The 21,543-nt window shown below is 42.6% G+C and overlaps 1 protein-coding gene across 2 annotated transcripts in view; it reads right to left on the bottom strand.

Moving 5' to 3' along the window:
- fam49a (family with sequence similarity 49 member A) overlaps window positions 1–21,543 on the bottom strand; it is a 36,155-nt gene that overhangs the window by 3,113 nt on the left and 11,499 nt on the right. Inside the window, exons 2-8 of one of the 2 annotated variants that reach the window (XM_031740807.2) lie at window positions 9,540–9,595; window positions 4,914–4,993; window positions 3,055–3,176; window positions 2,072–2,177; window positions 1,696–1,832; window positions 1,479–1,556; window positions 1,121–1,237 (exon numbers count right to left, since the gene is read on the bottom strand). In XM_031740807.2, the coding sequence (XP_031596667.1) occupies window positions 1,121–1,237; window positions 1,479–1,556; window positions 1,696–1,832; window positions 2,072–2,177; window positions 3,055–3,176; window positions 4,914–4,983 (630 nt within the window). In that variant the 5' untranslated portion in view covers window positions 4,984–4,993; window positions 9,540–9,595. The other variant, XM_031740806.2, reaches the window with a different exon arrangement.

A 21,543-nucleotide genomic window follows, 5' to 3' on the forward strand; every position in this document is an offset into this window, starting at 1 on the left:
GCTGATGGTCAAAATATTTTTAGACCTGAAAATTAAATTTCTGAAAAACAAGTGCAAAACTGAACTTTGAACCTCGCTGTCCTAAAATAAAAGAGCAACTTTAGGCATCGACCTGTGGCCATGAATCTGCTGTTCTTCAGCTGAACAACAAAAGAAAATCATTCACAGAAAGATACAAGTAACTAAAGTGCCACATGTAGTCTCTAACAGTTACTTTTGTCATTTAAAAGCTCAAAGCTGTGGCTCAGTATTCACAGAAGCTTGTCTACTGTTAAAGGTCTGTGGTTCGATCTGTAGCTCCCGCGGCTTGAAATCTCCTCGGGTAAGATACTGAGAGTCAAGGACCCAAAACATCCATCCAACCTGTGTGTGTGTGTGTGTGTGTGTGTGTGTGTGTGTGTGTGTGTGTGTGTGTGTGTGTGTGTGTGTGTGTGTGTGTGTGTGTGTGTGTGTGTGTGTTAGCTGAGAGTGAAAAAGCTCTATACAAATCACTGCCTGTTTACGGTGACTAAACTAGCAGAGGGCAGAGAGAACACTGACCAACCACGCTCACTTGATGGTGCGGTCAGATTAGCTAAATGAGTTAGCCTGTTTAAAAGGCAGCATCGGTCACTTGACAGTGAGAACATCTGAACCTGTCCACAGACATGTTGTCTTTTTAACCGCTGACTCTAAAGCTTGATTCAGACCTCTCTATGGGAACTCTGTGTCCACTGTAACTCCTTTCACATCCTCCGAGTCGTTACGGGCTGTGTAGACACGATGTGAAATGACATTTCTCAGGCGTCAGGTTACGTGGAATTAAAAGCAGTTTCCGGTTACAATGTGAGTGACGACGATGGCAATAACAGTAATGTGTTTCTGTGTTTGGACTCAGACACACAGAAAACTAAAGAGCTGAAACATAATGTTTGAAGGTTGATCTGTAACCCACTGACACAGATCAACCCACTGTGGAAAACAATCAGGTGTAAATGACTTTTTTGTATTTATAAGTGACAAAACAAAAAAAAGTTGTTGATAAAAAAGTTGATATTTGTGTCATTTGTGTTATGAGGACAGACTTTTACACTATGTCAGTGAAATGCATCATGAAAGCCAGGAGAAAATCGACTCTTACCTCTGTTACAAAGCTTGTGGTTGCATTGCTGAGTGTTTTCAGCATGGGTGTGGCCTCCGCGTAGAACAGAGACATCCTGTTGGCCATCTCGTTGTTGACTTCATTCTCAATGTCCAGCTGTGGGTGCAGAAATAAGCACGAGGCTTCAGGTTTATTCCCACTGCTGAGCAGAAACAAGCGTCCTACACTGCCAACATCAGGCTGCCAGGTTTAGATGGAAAAACTAATCTGATCAGTTTGTTCTCGTCCTGACTCAGGTTCACCACGAGAAAAGAAAGGGACCCTCTTTTAGACAGAGTACGTCCTCCAGATACAAATCTGACTAAAACATGAAAAGATTTTTCCCCAGGCTACTCACGTTCATGTTGTTTATCTGGTTTCTGCTGATGGTCCTTCTGTAGTAGCTGAAGTCATTCTGGATGGCAGGATTCCTCATCTACGGGAAAACCAAGAGACAATCCATCATTTAGCCATCACATACGCACACGTCAGTATTCGATATGACCGTACAGTATGACACACGAGGTATCAGCTGACTGTGTGTGTGTGAGTTTAGCTCGAGTGTTTCCACAGACCTTGAGCTCATCAAAGCGCAGAGTGAAGTGGAGGATCTCAGCGAACTGTTTGGCCAGCGCCTGCTCCCTCTCCAGGTGCTGAGTGGGCGTGAGGGGCGGACACGTCAGAGACTCCAGCAAACTCTGCAGAGCCTTCTCTGTACACACACACACACACACACACACACACACACACACACACACACACACACACACACACACACACACACACACACACACACACACACACACACACACACACACACACACACACACACACACACACACACACACACACACACACACACACACTCTTTATTCATAATCTTAAATGTAATGAGAAATATGACTTTAACATAACCTGTTCAGTAACAGAAATGAGGCGTTTGTTCAGCACCTAGTTTGAGGGAGAAGCTGTAAAACCTCTTGAGTTTGATGACGAGCGGGCAGACAGAGTTCCATGCTTTCTCCTGCAGGCTGTGATCACTGGGGTTTTGGATCGCCTGGAACCAAAGAAACACCCATCAACCGTCACACGCATCTCTACAGCACGGAGAGGTGACGTGCACAGATGTAAAATGGTAAACAGGGTTTTCCATATGATAACAGAAGCATTCACGGCTTCTGTGGCGGGCATCTCTCCACTTGCTGTCGCCGTAAAGATGTACAAAAGTACACTTAAATAAACACACTAAAATTCCATTATTATTATTATTATCATTATTATTATTATCATCATCATTATTATCATCATTATTATTATCATCATCATCATTATTATTATCATCATCATCATTATTATCATCATCATCATTTTATATACTTTTCCATGCATGCAGTTCTTCTGTTCCACGGACTATTGAAATAACTGCACAGAAGCGTCAGCAAAGCTCCTCCCTCTAGGAAGACTGATTACAGCAGCTCATTCTGTGCAGCTGATTAAATTTACAATCAGCGGTTTAGTAACATTCAGCAATTCTGCAAACGTCGTCGGGTTTTTGAGAATCAGGTCTTCTTGGTAACTCTGCTGTGAGGGCAGTTACTGAAGATGAGCCAGAAAAGGCCATAACTTTGATCTCAGTGATGACTGGGACTGTGCATCCGCTGCATGCACAGCACACTAATGTGACTAAAATCTGCTTCAAGTTTAATGTTGTGATTACAATAAGCCAAGGACAGTGAGGAGTAGAAATGCTCCCACAACACAGCTGAAGCTGTCGTGAAGCTTCACTTGCATCAGTCCGACATCATAACTCGCTCATACGTTTCTTGGTTTGGGAGTTAGTGATGGGACAGCTGCCATATTTGGCATTACGAAACGAATCCAGAGATTTCCGTTCAGGATTCTTTGCCATGCCGTGTCTCTGTGTTTCTCCTTACATCTCTGATCTCCTGGCCAGCCCCTTTGTAAGACTGCAGGCCACCCAGGATGCTCTCAGACTCCTGGAGGACTGAATTCACCTGGTTCCACACCTCACGCTCTCCAGCTGTTGGCTGTGCATCTAAACACAAACATATATCAGAATAAAAGCCAACAAATGACACGCGTGTCTCTTTTATAATTACAGACAAACCTCAGTGGATTTTTTTCAGCATGCTCGCTGAATGTTTTTGCTGCTAGAAAGGAACTCATCGTTGGTTTGAAATGGGAAACTCAACAGTGGGAACAAAAACGTTCAGCAGCATGACTCGAGTGAGGGACATCACTTCATACAATACAACTCTGAGGTCTTTTACAGTCAAACCAACAAAACTGCCTTTAATGGTTTTAACTGCAAAAAGCCAAATCATTCTACAGTGAAAAGCACTAAATCGGCTCCATAATCTTTCAGCACCTCTAGCTGAACACCCACGGTGCCTTGTTCTTCAAACGAGGCCACATTTACGTCAATAACACACAAACATATCTGAATATGGCAGCTCACATTAAGGCAGATATTTTGAATATTTGACTGTAAAAGATGAGAGATGGGCAGAGTGTGTGTGGGGGTCAAAGGTCAGTGTGTCTGCACAGGGTCATCCAAAGCATGCCGTAGCCACAGAAGGAGCTTGTACGTGCTCGAACAACAGCTGTGATCGACTGAAACAAATATCAGGTCTACTGTACGCACAAGCTCACCGGCTCTGTGTCTCCTGCTGCATGCCGGAGACAATGACACCATGCATTGGCAGCAATGACCCGTGCTTCTTCATCTCAGCTCTGGCAGCTCAGTTGTAAAAAAGTGTGAGGTAATGCAAACTCTTCAAGACTCAGAATAGAGAGCTGGTTATCACGACCACAGAGAGTCTAAATATAGAGCATCGCTGACATTAAAACTCTGTGTCTGGGCTGTTTTGCATTTCAAAAACCTTCCACTCCTATCATTTCCTCTCTGCTGAATAAACAAAGCCTGGGGTTGGCTACACTGTGCGAGCTGCTGAAATACCACTGTGGAGGCGTATTGTGTGTGTGTGTGTGTGTGTGTGTGTGTGTGTGTGTGTGTGTGTGTGTGTGTGTGTGTGTGTGTGCGTGCGTGCGTGCGTGTGTGTGTGTTTACACATTATGTCACATTTGGGTGCATGAAATGTATCACAAACACAAAGAGGTGCATGCGGACGAGTTAGTAAAAGCAAACGGCAAAGGTCAAGGGTCAGATCCATTCCTCTTCTGCTTGGCAAGCAAAGAAAAGAGTTCCTATTTTAAAACAGGACTGAAATCAATCATGAATTTTAATGACAACATTAGAAATTCAATGAAGGGAAGGTTCACAACTCAGCGGCTGAACAGTCTGACCCCTGACCAGCCGGAGCGACAGAGAGGCTAATGGGAAGACTGGTTTAGGGAAAAGGAGAGTGTGGGAGCAAGAGGACAGGGAGAAGCTGCGCTCACTTTCAAAATCAAGGAAAAAGTTTGGCCCCTGTTCAAGCTCTGTGCAAGTGAGCACTTTTAATAGATTCCCCATTTGGTTTCTGCAAGAGAGAGAAAAGACAAAGAAAGGAGGAAGAGCATGTGTGATGTTAAAGAGTCACCAAAAAAAGGGAGAAAATAAAGTTGCTTGATTAGAGATGGGAGATCAGAGGCGATGCTGCAGGAGGTCGAGACCGAGCCAAGAGGGAGGCGAGGAGAAAAAAGAGAGAAAAAGAGGACGCCTTCACGGTTTGGTCATTGAGAGCAGAGACCGACGGAGAGAGAAGAACGAGCAAAGCAGGATACATCTCTTCTCCATCCAGCTTTAGTCCCGCTGCCCCGCCACACTTACTTTCAAAGTCCAGGAAAAAGTGTGGATAGTTCTCTATTTCCCTTGTTAGGACTTTTAGCAGGTTACCCATTCCAGCAAACCTGATGGTTAAAATAGAGTCGTCACCATAACAGATACCAATACATACAGTTTCACAAAAACACGTTCAGTGTGGCTGATTTCAGACCAGAATAAATCATCTTACGAACTGAAAATGTGCTCAGGTGTCATTTGTATTGATTATGATTTCCATTCAAACTGATTTCAGACCAGCTCATTGGTTTACCGTGTCTGTAGGAGCTGGATATTAAATGATGCATATACACTCTGAAGACCAACCACAGTCCTTTTCCATTTAATTGAGGATTTAATTAACTACCTGCAGTAAAAACTTTCTAAACAGACAAAACTATCCATCAAAAGTTTACAAAATAAAATCATATTTGCTCTTGGTGAAGTTTTTTTAAAATGCCCTTTCTCTTGTTCTTCCTGACTGGCTGCCCCTCGCAAACAAAAGATTCAAATACAAGGTGGGTCGAGTCAGCTAAGCTTAAAGTCTGCGCTCTTGGCTCATGTATACACTGAACTCACTACTTGAAGGTTTGGCTATGTTTACTGTACCATTTGCAGTGTGGGAAAAACTATTATTGTTTGTTTGTTATTTGTTAAATTTAATCCTTGCTGCCGACCTTTCCGTCAATCATTCCTCTGACAGAAATGAAACCAACCATGCACTAAGCTTTGCTAGCTGATCTGAAAATGCAGATGATGATTATCCAGGTGCAATTCATCGCTGTCTCTTCACACGTGTTTCCTGGTCAGTAAAGAGGCTGTGAAAGCAACCTGAGCAAAAGTCTAGTTTCTTAACCGTTCTTTTGGATTCAGGCGTCTCTGAAATCAGCCAAACACAGAGTCCTAAATTACAGTTACACTCTATAAAGTTTTTATTGGAGGCAAAAGGCAGCAATTTCCTGGGAAAAGTCTCCCTCCCCCAGCTGTGACGGGTGGTCACAAACTCTGTAATCACAGTGGGCCTAAAACTACAGCAGCATAACGTGAGGCTACGATTACAGTAAAACGGGTAACGTCACAGGAACTCACAGAGATGCAAATAGGAATAGTGTAACCCTCCTTATTTTTTAAAAAATGAACAAAAAAACTTAACCAGCTAAAAAAATGATTTTAAAGTCTCTGTTAAAGTCAGTATATTTGGCACACTTGCATACACAAGTCTTCTTTTCTCACACATAGACAGCCAACTTCCCTCGACTTAACCCAGAGAGTGAAGTGACAACAATAGAGACTCTGTGCAGCAGCGTGCACATGATAATCACACTGCATTTCTCTGCACAGCCTCCAGCAAGCTGTCGACTATTTTTCAATCATGGTATTCGCTGCACATCCTGTGCTCGTCATAAATTCAGATATAACTGTGTGCATAATAACAGGCTGCATACTGTTCCTACAGCCTTTGATTGGTAGGAAATTATATACCTTAAAATGCATCCGATTATTAAATTCATGCAGAGCAGTCAGACTCTGGGTTGCACCAGCAGGGGGCAGTGTTGACATATGCTTACATTCACTAACATACTGTGACCCTGTCATGCTGGTACATGTGCAAGCCTTATTTTTTCAGGGCAGACTCTAACCTGTGGCTACGAGTCTGCAGCAGCTTTATCTGCTGTATTCTGCAGGAAGACTCCACCTCCCCTCCCCTCAGGTACCAGCGAACCATTAAAAATGACAGCTGACTTTAAGACTGCCGACGAAGGGGCATTTTTTACCTCTGAGATAAAACGGTCCAGTCAAGCACATTTGTGGTTGAGTTTTCATTTGGTGTGCACTGGGAATAAAAGATGTTGATCAAACATTTAAGAAACAACCACGTGGTCTAAAGTCGTCATGCATCACTTTGATTGGTACCTCTCTGAAGTCTTTGCACTACGAGTCGCTTCAGTTCCTTGGCTCAAAGCTGAGCCTACCTCACAATGTTTGGGGATTTCACCTGTTGCTGCATCTCCCTGATATTCTGCAGTATCCGGCTGCCACACTGCTGCCGGGCTCGTGCACTGTTACACGCTCTCTTTCCTAAACTACACCAGGGTCACTTTTAACGGTCTACAGAGAACTGATTCATGCATGTGCATGTGTACCTACTCACACAGCTAGCCAGTCAAACACTTTATCTACAGCACAGCTATAACTGAGGTGATATCATTTAAAGTTTTATTCTATTGTATTAAAGGTTCAATACAACATCTGTCACATGTATAGTTTTTTTTAAGCTGTACAAAGACGGGAGAATTATTGGACCTTGTATTCAATTAACTAAATATGAGATGATAAAAAACAAGCACACAATGTACAAGTGAAAGCAGTCAGTACTCTAGATAAATGTCACTCTCACGACATCATTCTTCTCTGATGATCTGTTACATTTTCAGAGTGAACGTAACCCAATCAGCATCTTTTAACGATGCATCTAAATGGAATGTGACCACGTCACCATTTATTGTTTATTTAATTACACCTGTGAGTGGCAGGTTATAATGTGCACAACAAAGAACACGCCTTGGTAATGTTTAGTCTCAGATCATTAGGTACAGTTATGAACAGTCCTGCAGTAGAGGTTGTGTCTCTTAGTTCACTCTCAAGCTTCTTGGTAACACCTGGTATACCAGTACTACAGGTATGCCAGTAATACACCAACAGTAGTGTCTGTGTGAATGTCTTGTTCCAGTTTGAGAGCGAGAGGGTGGGGGTGGGGAGGCTCACAGGTTGAATGTTTACAGCGTCATAAAGAAAATCGTGATTTGGGCCTGCCACGAGTCTTCACAATCACGCTAGCATTAGCTCCCTCCTAGCTCCCACTGCACACTGATGGTGTAAACAGGTGAGACGTAGACTCCAGGTCAGAAAATGAAGCCAGTGTGGAGGAGCCTTAAACCTGAACTCCATCTGAAGGCCGCTGTCGATAGCTGAGGATGAGATGATGGACGTTTATGGTTTTCTGTGTTGACCTTTAAACACTTTGTGAAGAATTTATGGACTTAGTCACACATTGTGGGTCATATTGAATAAATAAACAAGTCTATTTTGTAAATCTTGATCATACTATGTTTTAAAATGAATGACCATCGGTGGCACGAGAGCGCACACCCAACAGCTAAGGACTTGTGGTTGACAAGTTGTTCGCCAGCCAGTGAGTACGTGGTTTCACACCCAGACCCATCTTTACTCATCACATCCTTTTTTTTCTTTTTGCACAACCAAGATGGCGGCAACGGTGGAAACGCTCGAACACGCGATCGATACGCTAACAAGATGCAGACTCCACCAGCCATCTTCTAAATACAGTCTATGAGAGGCCTGTGAGGTATTAATGTGCACATCAGCTCTTATTACAGTCTGCAGTTCAAATAACACTATATTCATTTGGTGTTTTGAGCTACTGGAATCAAACTTTCATATAACTGCGACTCCTTTACATTCAATTTGTTTTAATAAAGGGAGTTTTGTTGTTTACACTGGCACTTATCAAGTATCTGTGGAAACTTGACTTTCCTCTTTCCCAGAGTATGGAGCATCTGCTGACACCGGTTCAATCACCGGGAAATGTCACCAAATAAAATAACCATGTGAAGAGACGACTCAGTGAAGAATACGCTGAGAGTGGAACTAGAAATCATGAAGTGAGCCTAAGTTTGAGATTAAAGCAGTTTCCCTAAAAGAGAAGAACATAAAAATATAATTTGTTAACATAATCCCCTCTGCATGTCTAATGGTAAAGCCAAGGCCTTTTGTTTTGTGAGTACTGGATTTTGTCAGTGTGTTAAGACAGGTTACCTTTATGTTACACGTGCTGCTCTCAGAGACCAAAACTCTGCTGCTTTAACCTCAATTTAAGCATTCCTGCTGCAGTCTGTGCTGCCATCTCAAGGCTATTTAAGCTTTGTAATTAAAGCAAATTCTATGCACTTAAAGCACTAAAATGAGTTCCCTGGTTAAACCTCCTCCTCTGCAGTCTGGGGAGTCCTAACCAACACGTGCTCAGAAAGAAAATCTTGATCTGAGCAAACTGGCATCTGACATTATTTGTAGAGTTGGAGCTTTATTCTTTAAAATAAAAAAATGACAGATATTTTATTGCAGTCTAAAAAACTTACTTTAAAGCTACCATGAGCTCACTGGTGCTTTTTCCTTTTTAAATGAATAAATAAATTCAGACAAACGTGTTCGACCCTCAAAAAAACTAAAATAAAAAAGGGGAGTTCCCTTTAAGTGACACTATAGATGCTACACTCAATTATGAAATTACACAGAGGTGTTTAGAGGATGCACTGACCCTTTTCAATTTTTCTCTTTTAATCCACTTTGTTCATTGCAAAGTTGCACAGATACCTTTGGAAAACCTGAACGTTTGGTAATCCTCCTCAGATCCTGTAAATACCAAAGGAAGGTTTGCCTGTAAAGCCCAGAGAACGAGGAGCTTTCTGAGGCTTAACACAACAACCGCGGGCTAATCCCAGCTACCTAAGATCATCTGAACCACAGTGTTGCTGCTGGCTGATGTGTCTTAGTGGCAGCTTAGAGTGCCGACTGTACGAACATGAAGCATACTGTGGTCATGACTGAGTGATGTACCTTCTCTGGTGGAGGACGTCAGGCTGCGGTTTATATCATCCGCTTTCTTTGTGTCTCTGAAACAACAAGAAAGGGAAAAAAGGACTTGAAAAATGACACGAGTAATACCAGCAAGGGAAACACTCGCACAGTTCCTCATAAAAAATACATGTGCAGGTGTGTGTGTCACTACGTGCATGTCGCACACCTGCCGACTGAACGGGCAGAGTACACAGCTTTCCACATTAACCAACAAAATTACCCTTTTCTGCTAATGCACACGAGCCTTCAGACAAATACAATCCTCCAGCATCACAAAACACACCTCTGAATTATTCAACACTGAAATCGACACCACTGTCTGCCATATCCAAAGAAAAGCAGCTGATTAGCCCGTCTGCTGCAGGTTTACTGAGGTACTGAACATCCTGTGCCATGCTGCGGCTGCTAGCGGTCCGTGAGTTGCACAATGCTGTAATTCTCTTTAAGGTGGGAGCAGAAAATAGATGGTGCTGTCAACTAGGACAGCGTCCAATCAAAAGAAAAGACCAGGATTTAAGACTCAAGATTCAAAGTGTTTATTGTCATTTGTCACAAGAGAAAAAGGCATTTCTCTGTGCAATGAAACTCTTTCTTTGCTGCCCACACACAGATGCAGATTAGTATATACACAATAGAAATAGAACAGATAAAATACAAATAGTACAAATAAATAAATGAAGACAGAAAAGGAGACAAAATATTGAAGTGTGAAACAGAGATGTGTGTAAAAGAGCTATAGCTTAATATGTGGGAAGAAAAAAAAAAAAAGGCTTCAGGATCACCTGAAGCTCAGCGTTCGTCTGTGAGAGCTGAGAGAGAAAAGGATTTTTTCACATTTGAACCTAATATTTGTCATGGCTGCTTTCTAAATGTGTTTGTGGGTCAATGATGCCCCAAATCTGGCTCACAAAACCCGCTCATGGAGAGCGAAAGTCAGTCAGACTATGAGAGGTATTCTCCTGCTTAACAACAGAGAGGGCCATTTGTGTGGCAGACGCTTTCCTGGTGCTACAGTCTGGAAAAATATTCCTGTTTGGGAATGGGCCTATACTGGCCTGCAACAAAGTACTTTTAAATTATGGAGAGGCCTGACTGGAGAGAATTATGCAGCAGCAGTAAAGCTGCGCTGTGGATGGTTACTACGTCTTACTACATTTCCTGTTGTGGCTTGAAATGTTTGTTTTACGGCCCCACATGGCTCATTCTGGTCTGACCGGCTACTTGTGGACTGCCAATCTAGGCAGGAGCAAATATTCATGTGTAAATAATACTCCTGCATTTGTGTGCAAAGAACTATAACCTTATTTATACCTTAATTTAATAATTGCCTAAAAGGGGATCTGTTAGGCTTTTTTTATTCTTGAAGTTCATTGGAGTAGCTGCGCAGCTCGAGTCACAGTTTAATATCATCCCACTACTGTTCAAGTCAACGTTTTTCTGATCTGCACTCTGCTCTGTGGTGGTCATGTGGTTTCACTGGGCTCATCACGTGATGACCTTCAGCTCCAGCCAGCACTCTGGCAGTTTGCAGGTGAGGGTGAAGTGGCTGGGATGAGAACTGGAACCTCAGAGCACTCAGGGCCATTATTATTGGATGATCATAAGAATTAGTCACCGTGCAAGGCTAATGACACAGTGGGCATCATTATGAATTTAAAAAGTTACAGCCTTCACGTAAACACACACGCATGCACATACGCACTAATAAGCTCATGCATGTTTATATGACAGCAAGGTAATGAACATATAATACATACATCATGCAAATACTTCCACAAACACACAAATGTTGGGTTTCTCAAACACATTTTGTTCAACATAATACATTTTTGCAGTGCAACGTCTGACACGGTTGACTGGAGATATTACTACCTCATGTTACACAGAGAAGACAATTCATCTATTGCAGAGGTTTGTTGATACAAAAGCCACATGTTTGGTCTTGGCATCTGATTTTCTGATGATCAGCTAATCCATTAAATAACATAATGTACACACATTACCAACTGTCACTGAAACCTGTGCTTATTCGTCTGCACTGGCCCTGCTCCATCCTCTGTGGAACCTGCACAGCAACACTGCTGAGAGAAGGGATGCTGCGGATGATTGGGTGGGTGGATGGATGGATGGATGATTGGGTGGGTGGATGGATGGATGGATGATTGGGTGGGTGGATGGATGATTGGGTGGGTGGATGGATGGGTGGATGATTGGGTGGGTGGATGGATGATTGGGTGGGTGGATGGATGGGTGGATGATTGGGTGGGTGGATGGATGGATGGATGATTGGGTGGGTGGATGGATGGGTGGATGATTGGGTGGGTGGATGGATGGATGGATGATTGGGTGGGTGGATGGATGGATGGATGATTGGGTGGGTGGATGGATGGATGGATGATTGGGTGGATGGATGGGTGGGTGGATGATTGGGTGGATGGATGGGTGGGTGGATGATTGGGTGGATGGGTGGATGGATGGATGGATGGATGATTGGGTGGGTGGATGGATGGATGGATGGATGGATGATTGGGTGGATGGATGGATGGATGGATGATTGGGTGGATGGATGGATGGATGGATGATTGGGTGGATGATTGGGTGGATGGATGATTGGGTGGATGATTGGGTGGATGGATGATTGGGTGGATGATTGGGTGGATGGATGGATGCGTCCAGAGACATGAGATGCTCTCCTTGTAAGGGCAGAAAGTGCAGCTGTTCCCTGTGGTCGGACACATGAATGGTCTTTAGATGCTTCAAAAATCACACCCACTTCACTTTTTATACATCAAACTTCCTTCTTTTTCTGCACTTCAGCTTCTTTGAACTCCTCCTTCCTCTTTGCCCCATGTGTCCGTTTCATTCCCTTTTCCTTCTCTGCTTCTGCTTTCAGTCACACAGAGGAGGATTTCCCCATTTGTCCCCAACTTATCTACACAATGAAATCAAGCACGTTTGCAAAAGTCAGCCAGTATGCATTGCACTAGAATAAAAATAAACAAATAAATGAAATATGCAGCATTAACAGACCTTCACACTTATGCCATTCAGCCCAGTGTGCAAACCAACAATCTTAAACTACCAACACATTTATCACAGCACTCAGAGCTGAGTGCCGGTTTATTAGTAAGTCAATAAATCTGTCAATCATCCCGGCAGGTGGTGCAGTGAAATGGTGTGGAGGGAGATGCATGCAGACTTCTCGAAAATAAACATGTTTTTCAGGAAACATCAATCAAGAGCTAGAATGGAATTTTCCAGTGACCTCAGAGGAATAACATGCACAGTAATACATGGGCCGCTTCTGTCCCATGGTGAGCTACTGAAGGGGAAAAAACCAAAACATCTGAGCACAGTAATGTTGATTTTATCCAACAGATCTGCTGTTAAGAGCACGAAGGTATGAGTGAGGAATGAGACAGTGAGACAAACTGATGGAGGAAGCAGGAAGAGAAAAAGGAGAGACGAGAATAAATCTGAGACTGGCACAAAGAAACCAAAGCTGTGAGACACAAGCCAAGCAGCCTGCTTATTGCTGGACTAGTAAAGAAAATTCACTAGTTTGCTATGAATCACATTTATCACTATAGTTAACTAAAACTAACATTTTAGTTTGAGCTGTTTTTAGTTATTATCTGTTTGGTGAAAATGGTAACACAGCTGAGGCATTGTGACTGTGAGCAAACTTCAAAAGTTCTGTTTGTATTGTAAAACCTCTGCTGAGTGTCCTACGCCTCGGCCCTCATACAATAATACTAAGAAACACTAAGACTGACACTGAAACTAATAAAAGAAGCAAAAAACAAAAAAGCCAAAATGAAATTAAAAAAAAAAAAAAAAAAAAAAAAAAAAAAAAAAGAAAGAGGATAACCTACAGGGAATATCCTTCCATATTGTTATGAGAGTCCATCCATCCATCCATCCTCATCCGCTTTATCCGAAGTCGGGTCGCGGGGGCAGCAGCCTAAGCAGAGAAGCCCAGACCTCCCTCTCCCCAGCCACCTCCTCCAGCTCATCCGGGGGAACACCAAGGCGTTCCCAGGCCAGCCGAGAGATATAATCTCTCCAGCGCGTCCTGGGTCTGCCCCGGGGCCTCCTCCCGGTTATGAGAGTGTTTAATCAAAATAAGTAATCCTTATTAAAATATGACTTATGTTCAGGACAGACGAACATGACAGATTCAGGGAAACTAAACAGATGACATTTGAATGAATGTATGAGAAAGATGCAGAAAATGAAAGTGCGGTTTGTGCTAATGTTTTTAGGTGATCTAACATTAAGGTGACGCAGCAATAAGGAACTTGCGTATGCATTTTAAATTTAGCGACAAAAGCATGCAGAGCTGCATACTGGTGTTCAGCTGGACTTCTTTGGAGTGTTGATCCCAGGACTCATCATCAGCTGTCATTTCAAGTCAAAACACAGGACAGCACAGCAAACATCAAAATGATGTGGCATTATAATAACGTAGCAGCAAAGTCATAAACACACAGACGGATTAGTCATCCACACTAAACAAAATCCAGTGACTGTAACTTATTGATCATAAAGTCTGCCCATGCTGACAAAGATGGTCTGGCAGCCGTCATCTTTAAGGGAGGTTAAATAAGAACGTGGATTACACTCGTTTCTAACATACAAGAGGCGAGTGCCACAACACATGACCATCCCATTTGGCCTACTGTTTGATCCCCACTCTCTACAGCCCTGCCCTTTCTGCTTCCTGCTTACTGATACAGACTATTATCCTAATTTTCAGCTATATATTTTTAATCATGGACTTAGTCATACAGTTTTTTTATGTTATACAGAGGCTCAGCAAGTGTCCCCAGTACGCCTACTGTCTGAAATAAGTGGTTTTACCTCCATTCCTTCCTCCCTACAAACAAGACAGCAAGTGGGTGGGGCTTCTGTGCACCTGAGGTGGCCCTATAAGACAGTCCAACTCCCGGCCTCGAGGGCCGGTGTCCTGCAGGTTTTAGCTCTCACCCAAATCAGATGATTAGGGGTGGGTGGTAGCGCTCGTCTCTGTCAAATATTAAAAAGCAAACAAACAAAAAAGCAAAAAACAACAACAACTAATTATTGAATGACGTGCTTCATCTCTCTTGAGCGCATATGTTTTTTCCCCTCAGCTTACATGACACTGCAGCAATAATTTAAGAAATTTGACGTGTCTGAAGAGCGCAATCAGGGAATAGAAAAAGAGCAAATTCACCACTCTGCTCTTATGTTAGCTTCATGTACAGACAAGTGCTGGCACCCTCCCCGCATGGATGTAAAACAAACTTACATGAAGATGTTAACAGTCTCTTTGTGTGGACAACCACACATTTGCCTGCATGGGCTCGTCTCAAAACTATCCGTTTCCATGGTGACAGCAGAGAAATGCGTTAAAATAAGGAAGGCATGCAAATATGAAAGACCGACAGCCCGGAGGGGACAGACAGACATGTGGACACACACTTTGGTCTATAAAGGCTACCAGTCAGAAAAAGGGAAGGTGTGTGATGAAAGCAGCTGTCGCTAACGATGTGAATCTCTGCCAAGAAGGCTGCTTAAAACCGGAGAGTGGCAGTCTGCAGACATGTGAGGAAGACGAGAGGAGGATTCACCAGAGAGGGAATTGTGGATGAAAACAAAATCTAAAAAAATGTGAAGAAACAGATTATCATTATCATGACGGAGCCTCAGCGTCGCTGAAGGGAACGAACAAAATGAAGTCGAGCAGACATGAAAAAGGCTCTCTTAACGTGCACAGATCGATCTGTCTGTGTAAACCTCATAAAACAAGTCCATGTAGGGAAAAACGGAGAGCTATAGATCTCTTTGGTGTTTTCATGTATACAGCATAGAAAGCCTTGGAATACTGAGAGGCTCAGTCAGCGTTTGCACAGGAAAACAAAAGACTGCATATCCCACAGTTCACTGGGTTAAACTGACCATAACAGCAGATAAGTCCTTCTTATCTGGCTGTCATATCAGCTGTGTTTTCACAGTGTGGCCAGCATTAGATAACCGCTGACCACCCAATAAATCTGCAAACACATAATCTAATGCAAATTTGTCCAACAGCAGTTTCCAAACAAGTGTAAAAAACTAAAGCCTGTGTAAACACATCATATCTTGGGCTTTATTTATTCAAATTTTAGTGTCTACCTTGGTAAGATGTAGATAAAAGTCACCTGTTAAAGACATTTTATGCTATTATTCAAATGGAAATGATCTGTTTAGCTTTCTTCACAGCTGTGATTTACAGTCGGACCTGTTGTTTAGTCATAAGTATACGGACATGTTAAAAATGCAAGACTCACAAACCCAATCACAGGAAGCTGCATTGCGTTTGTCAAGCCTGACAGCACAACTGACTCTCCAAGTAACTCTTTCTGGAAAGCAGAGGGAGGGAGCAGAGGCGATGACCCACTTTGGATGAAAACCTATTGCCTACTCGCTGCTACGTTTCATTTTCGACAATCAGCACATTTACACGTAGTACTGTCATCATTGAGTGCAGACAGCTGGATGAACAATTTAACCAGCATCACTTGTATTTTCCTTGAATCTCAGTTAACAACTGCCTATTGCAAACAGTAACGTTTCCCTAAATGAAGACTGCACAGTGAAGCAGGTTCACACATTTTTGATTATTAATCCTGTTTTCTGAGTACTGTGATGCTTCTCTTGTGAGTCTCTCATCCTGCAGATGAACTTCAGCTCGACTGACTGACAGCAGCCGATAACTCGGGCACAGCAACCTCTGAAGCAGTCCTCCACCCGCCGTAGGTTCTGGTTAGAGCAGGCCTCCAGCTCAGAGCAGATCTCCAGAGCAGAAGGACCATCACTGACAGCTGGAGTCTGAGTGCGTCTGACCATGGGATCAGATCCTCTCTTGGGAAGCAGAATGTTATTGAGGATGACCACCACAGCAAAAAAGGCTGGGTTAAACATAAGAACAGAAGTACTAGGGCTCGCTGCGTGGGTGGGGCCAGACCTTCATTATCCACGCCTGGTGATGTTTTGTGAGCACAAAACAGACATGAAACCCAAAATGGCGTGACAGCTGTTGATATTCACAGGATTGAACCTGTAAATCAGTTATTTACATGACTGAGCATCATATCCACCACTGGAAAAGCACACTTCCAGCATCACTCCAGGTCACGCAACAACAGTCGGTGTGCAAATCTGTGAGTAAGCACAAGTCGACCGCATGGGGCGACCGTGGCTCAGGGGATTGGGAAGCGCACCTGTAACCGGAAGGTCGCCGGTTCGATCCCCGGCCTTTCTGTCCTGGTTGTTATGTCCTTGGGCAAGACACTTTACCCTACTGGTGTTGGCCAGAGGGGCCGATGGCGCGATATGGGAGCCTCGCCTCAGTCTCGAACTGCCTCCACCAGTGTATGAATGTGAGCGTGAATGAATAATGGCATTGTAAAGCGCTTTAGGTGCCTTGAAAAACGCTATATAAATCCAATCCATTAAGTCCCCCGTCAGACCAGTCAGGCACACATTTTCCAAACAGGTGATAAATGACATGCACGTATACGTGTAAATAAAAGTTCATGATGTGAAGAGGATGGAGAGAGGACACATGTGGCTCATGACGAGCTGCCTTCTTGTGACTCTGTCAGGGTTCAAACAAAGGTTAACCCTCAATGGAAGTTCAATGTGCTGGAAGACTACAGCCCTCCCGTGAGTAAATGAGTACGTGTGCGCCTGTCTGGAGCGTCTTGCCTCCTTTCTGCATGGCAACAGAAAGGATCACGAATCAGAACACCTCGGTGAGCTCTGCCACTGTGGATTTGATTTTGTTTATTCCCCACTTTGCATTAAACTCCACGTTTCTTAGAAACTCACTGGCCTTTGATACCAACTCACCTTCAAAACAGTACAATTAAAAAAAATGTATTTAAAAATATGTAATCATACATTTTTATAAAAACCGCACAGGAGACCGTCTGAATTCACACTAATGCAAATGTGGCCTTTCATTCATCAAGTGCTAACTGTTAAACAGGAAACATGTCAGTCTGCTCGGTATGACAGAAACCTCAAGTGACGGAGCAAGTGCTGAAGCGTGTGGGAACTGTCTGCAGTTCCTTTGTTCTCATGCAGGTACTGCACAATTTCATGCGTGTACCAGCACAATAAATCAGCATTGGTCTTCTGGTAAACAGAGCAGTTCCTCTTCAACATGCTGGTAAAAACAAAAATAAATCTCATGAAATCGTATGATGTTGTTCTGTTTCTTCAAATCACTTCATGAACGAATAATCATATCAGCCACAACATCTACCAACACAGTCAGCATGGTTATTTGGCATGCAGCAGTGAGTACTAACATTATATACTGATGGTTATTATACGTACAAGTGATATGTGAGGGGGGGGGGGGAATGCTGTACTGATGCTGGAAACGGCTCGCTGAACCTGATCTGCACTTTGTGGAATGTGGTTCCTGTTTGATTCGTCACAGGCCTGTGAGCATCTGAGCCAACAACGTTAAACGGGGGGAAATATTTTCCTGTCCTGTAGCATTTTAAACAGTGATGCTGGTGACGCTCCATTGAACCTGGAACATCAGCATAGGCTGATGGCTCAAAGATGATCTTCATGTTAAGCAAAAAGAATAAATAAATAAATAAAAATATTTCTAAAAAGCTTGTGGTGCTGTTCAAATAATTCCCAGATGAAGGAAAATGAGCAGCAGCCAAGCGCTCGTACATTCTGGCTGGGAGGTTATCTACAAGCGGCTCTGGCAAGGAATCAGCTATAGAGCTCTTGTAAGACAACGCAATAAATATCTGTTGAAAAGAAACTTTCCTCTGAATATTATGTCTTGATTTGAGTGAACGATGCAGGACGAGCCACATTTTAGGAAAATCTGCCCAAAGAGCTGTTACAGATTAAAATCAAGAACGACCACATAATAATAAAATAAACAAAATAATCCCTTTCCATTATTTTCAGTAGCATGAAGTAGTGCTGGGCGATATGGAAAAAATATTTATCACGATATGAATTATTTTATATCACGATAACGATATATATCACGATATACCACCTGACCTGTGGTCATCTGGAACGTATGCAGTCTGTAAACAGTAGGGATGGGTACCGGTGTCCGGTGCCATGATGGCACTGGTTCTGACATAAACGGTAGTAACCAGACCGAAAAGCAGCGCACATTTCGGTGCTTTATTTTTTCCTGAGCCAATTCTAGCCAATCATTTTACGTTTCCGCGGATAGTAGGCGGGGCCAGGTACATACGCTCTTTTAGAGCAGAGCTACAGATTAAAAATGCCCAAGGCGAAGCTATCAAAAGTCTGGCTGTACTTCACAGCAAAAGATGCAAACTCAGCAGCCTGCAACAAGTGCTTTAAGCTGATACTGTGATACTGTCAAAGGAGGTAACACCTCAAATCTGATGAAACACCTGGCGACGCATAGCGTTTTTTTTTTAAAGCCGAGAAATGCGCCGTGTTTGACAGCTTGCTGCGAGACCTCACACCGTGCACATCTACTGCGGGTGTGGTGCCTGTTATCGGGCCCGGAGTTAGCAACATCCCCCAAAAACCCGAAGAGGACAGTCCTGGCCCCTAGCCCTGTCAGTGTAGCAGAAATGATGAGGATGATGATGGCAGCAGCAGCCGTTCTTCTCTGCGTGAGTAGCTTCATGTTGTTCGTGTGTAATTAACGTTGAGTACGCTAACCACATTATCACATTAATGCATGTAAGGTGAACTAGCAAACACCGTCGTAGTTACATGCGGCTGTCTTCTTGTTTGATGGCAAATACTCCCTTCACCCTGGCCAAAAAGGCTAAAATGACCAAAGAAAAAGTGGAAAACAGTTAAACATGAGAGGTTTTTGGACAAAGTTTGTGTTTTTTCCATTGTTTAAGCACTGCTTCCAGCCAAGAGTGAGACCATATATGCCCTATAGCTGCAGAAAAGGCTAACATTGTTATCTTTTTACAAAAAAACCAGCTGAACATGAGAGGTTTTTGGACCAATTTTGTGTTCTCCATTCTTTAAGCACCGGTTTGAGCACCGTTTAAGCACCGGCACCGTTTCAAAAGTACCGGTTTGGCACCGGTATCGGATAAAACCTAAACGATACCCATCCCTAGTAAACAGCGAGTGGAGAGGGTGCAGTCTTTGTTTTGAGTTACCGTAAAGCATGTCACAAATCCGGGTGCACATACAGCAGCACCATGTCGCAAAACCACAAGACGGAGTTTCTTTGCAAAAAATATCATTTTTTTATACTTGCATAAAGTTAAGAGTATATATAGTGAGAAGACAACACTAATATATTTGCCACAGGCTATTTAACCCTTTAAGACCTACCATAGAACCAAGTCCGCCAGAGCTTATCTTTACATTTTACATGCTGTGGAGCCATTTGTGGGAGCATTTCAAGTTGCTATACATCAATACAACCGTTATAGCCCAAATTTTAATAATATGTATGCATTAAGTCCATAGTAACTACATAAATTGCAAAAAAGTGCAATAAACTACAAAAAAATCATTTTTGTTTTGTTTTTTTTACATATATTTCTAGTTAGAGAAATTTAAGAGGCTCAAAACTGTAAATACAAAAAAGTTGCACAAAATAGTTTCCAACCACGAGAAATTTACTTTGAGTGTCTTCATAGTTTTATGTTTGAGATACACTAATTTTTATATACTACAGGACAAATGAAAATAAATATTATAATGCAAATTTGCAAATAAACAGCATGTGCATCAAAATAAACTATTTCCAACAGTGTAATTTGACTTCTAAGCATCCCAGAAACGACACAGAAAAGCATAAAGTCAAACATGACTTTTAAAAACACCAACATAGGTAAAAAACTACATTTTCCGCGAATATGACGTCACTTCCGGTTTCGGACAGGTAATGGCGGACATGCGATAGTTCGCGCTGACTTATATTCCAACGTAGGAAGTGTTATGAACAGCTGATCGGATCGGCAAAGGGTGTTTCTGGAATATTGTGTTTTTGTTGCTGGAAGTGCTTTTTATGCAATTTTTTGCAAAGCTATATGTGGAAGGAAACCGTGACCTCGGGCAAGCTAATGGAATAAGATGCAAGTACAACTCCTCCGGTTTCATATGCAAAAAAAATTACTGCGCTACCTTACGTGGTTCCAGTTCTACAGGGATTTAAAAATAGTTGGGCAAAATGGAGTGTGCCCGCTCCGACCGGTTGTAAAGGGTTAATGATATATTTTATGTAATAATTTATAAAATTAGGGTTAGAAACGATAGAAGACAAATGGCACGATAGAAACTTTTCTATCGTTCACACGATATATATCGTCATATCGCCCAGCACTAGCATGAGGTATTAATTATTAAACCACATCATTACAAATTTATAGCCTAACAAAGTGTAATTAGAAGCTACATTGAAACACATGACAGGGCTGCATGATACGTTAAAATCTTGGTACTGGTCCTAGAACAGCCCTTTGTCGTCATTCAATTCAGTTTTATTTATACAGCACCAAATCACAACAGTCGCCTCAACGTGCTTTATATTGTAATGCAGACCCTACAATAATACATACAGAGAAAAACCCAACAATCATATGACCCCCTATGAGCAAGCACTTTGGCGACAGTGGGAAGGAAAAACTCCCTTTTAACAGGAAGAAACCTCCGGCAGAACCATGCTCAGGGAGGGGCGGGGCCATCTGCTGGGACCGGTCGTACATATACAACAAAACTTAAGTGAATAGCTTGTGAAAACACACAAAAGTAAAAACAAAAACAGACAGCGAGTCCTCGGGTATGCTTGCCCACTTATAAGCACATTAAAGATCAGTTAACCATTTACAAAACAACAGAGCAGTTTCAAGTTTACAAAAACCATCCAGATAACTGCTTTCAACCAGTGATTGACCAATTATCTGTGGTGATTAATAATTATATTGATTCTTCACAAAAAAGAACTATTAGCATCAGT

This window comes from Oreochromis aureus, linkage group 15, assembly GCF_013358895.1.
Source record: "Oreochromis aureus strain Israel breed Guangdong linkage group 15, ZZ_aureus, whole genome shotgun sequence".
Lineage (NCBI taxonomy): Eukaryota > Metazoa > Chordata > Actinopteri > Cichliformes > Cichlidae > Oreochromis > Oreochromis aureus.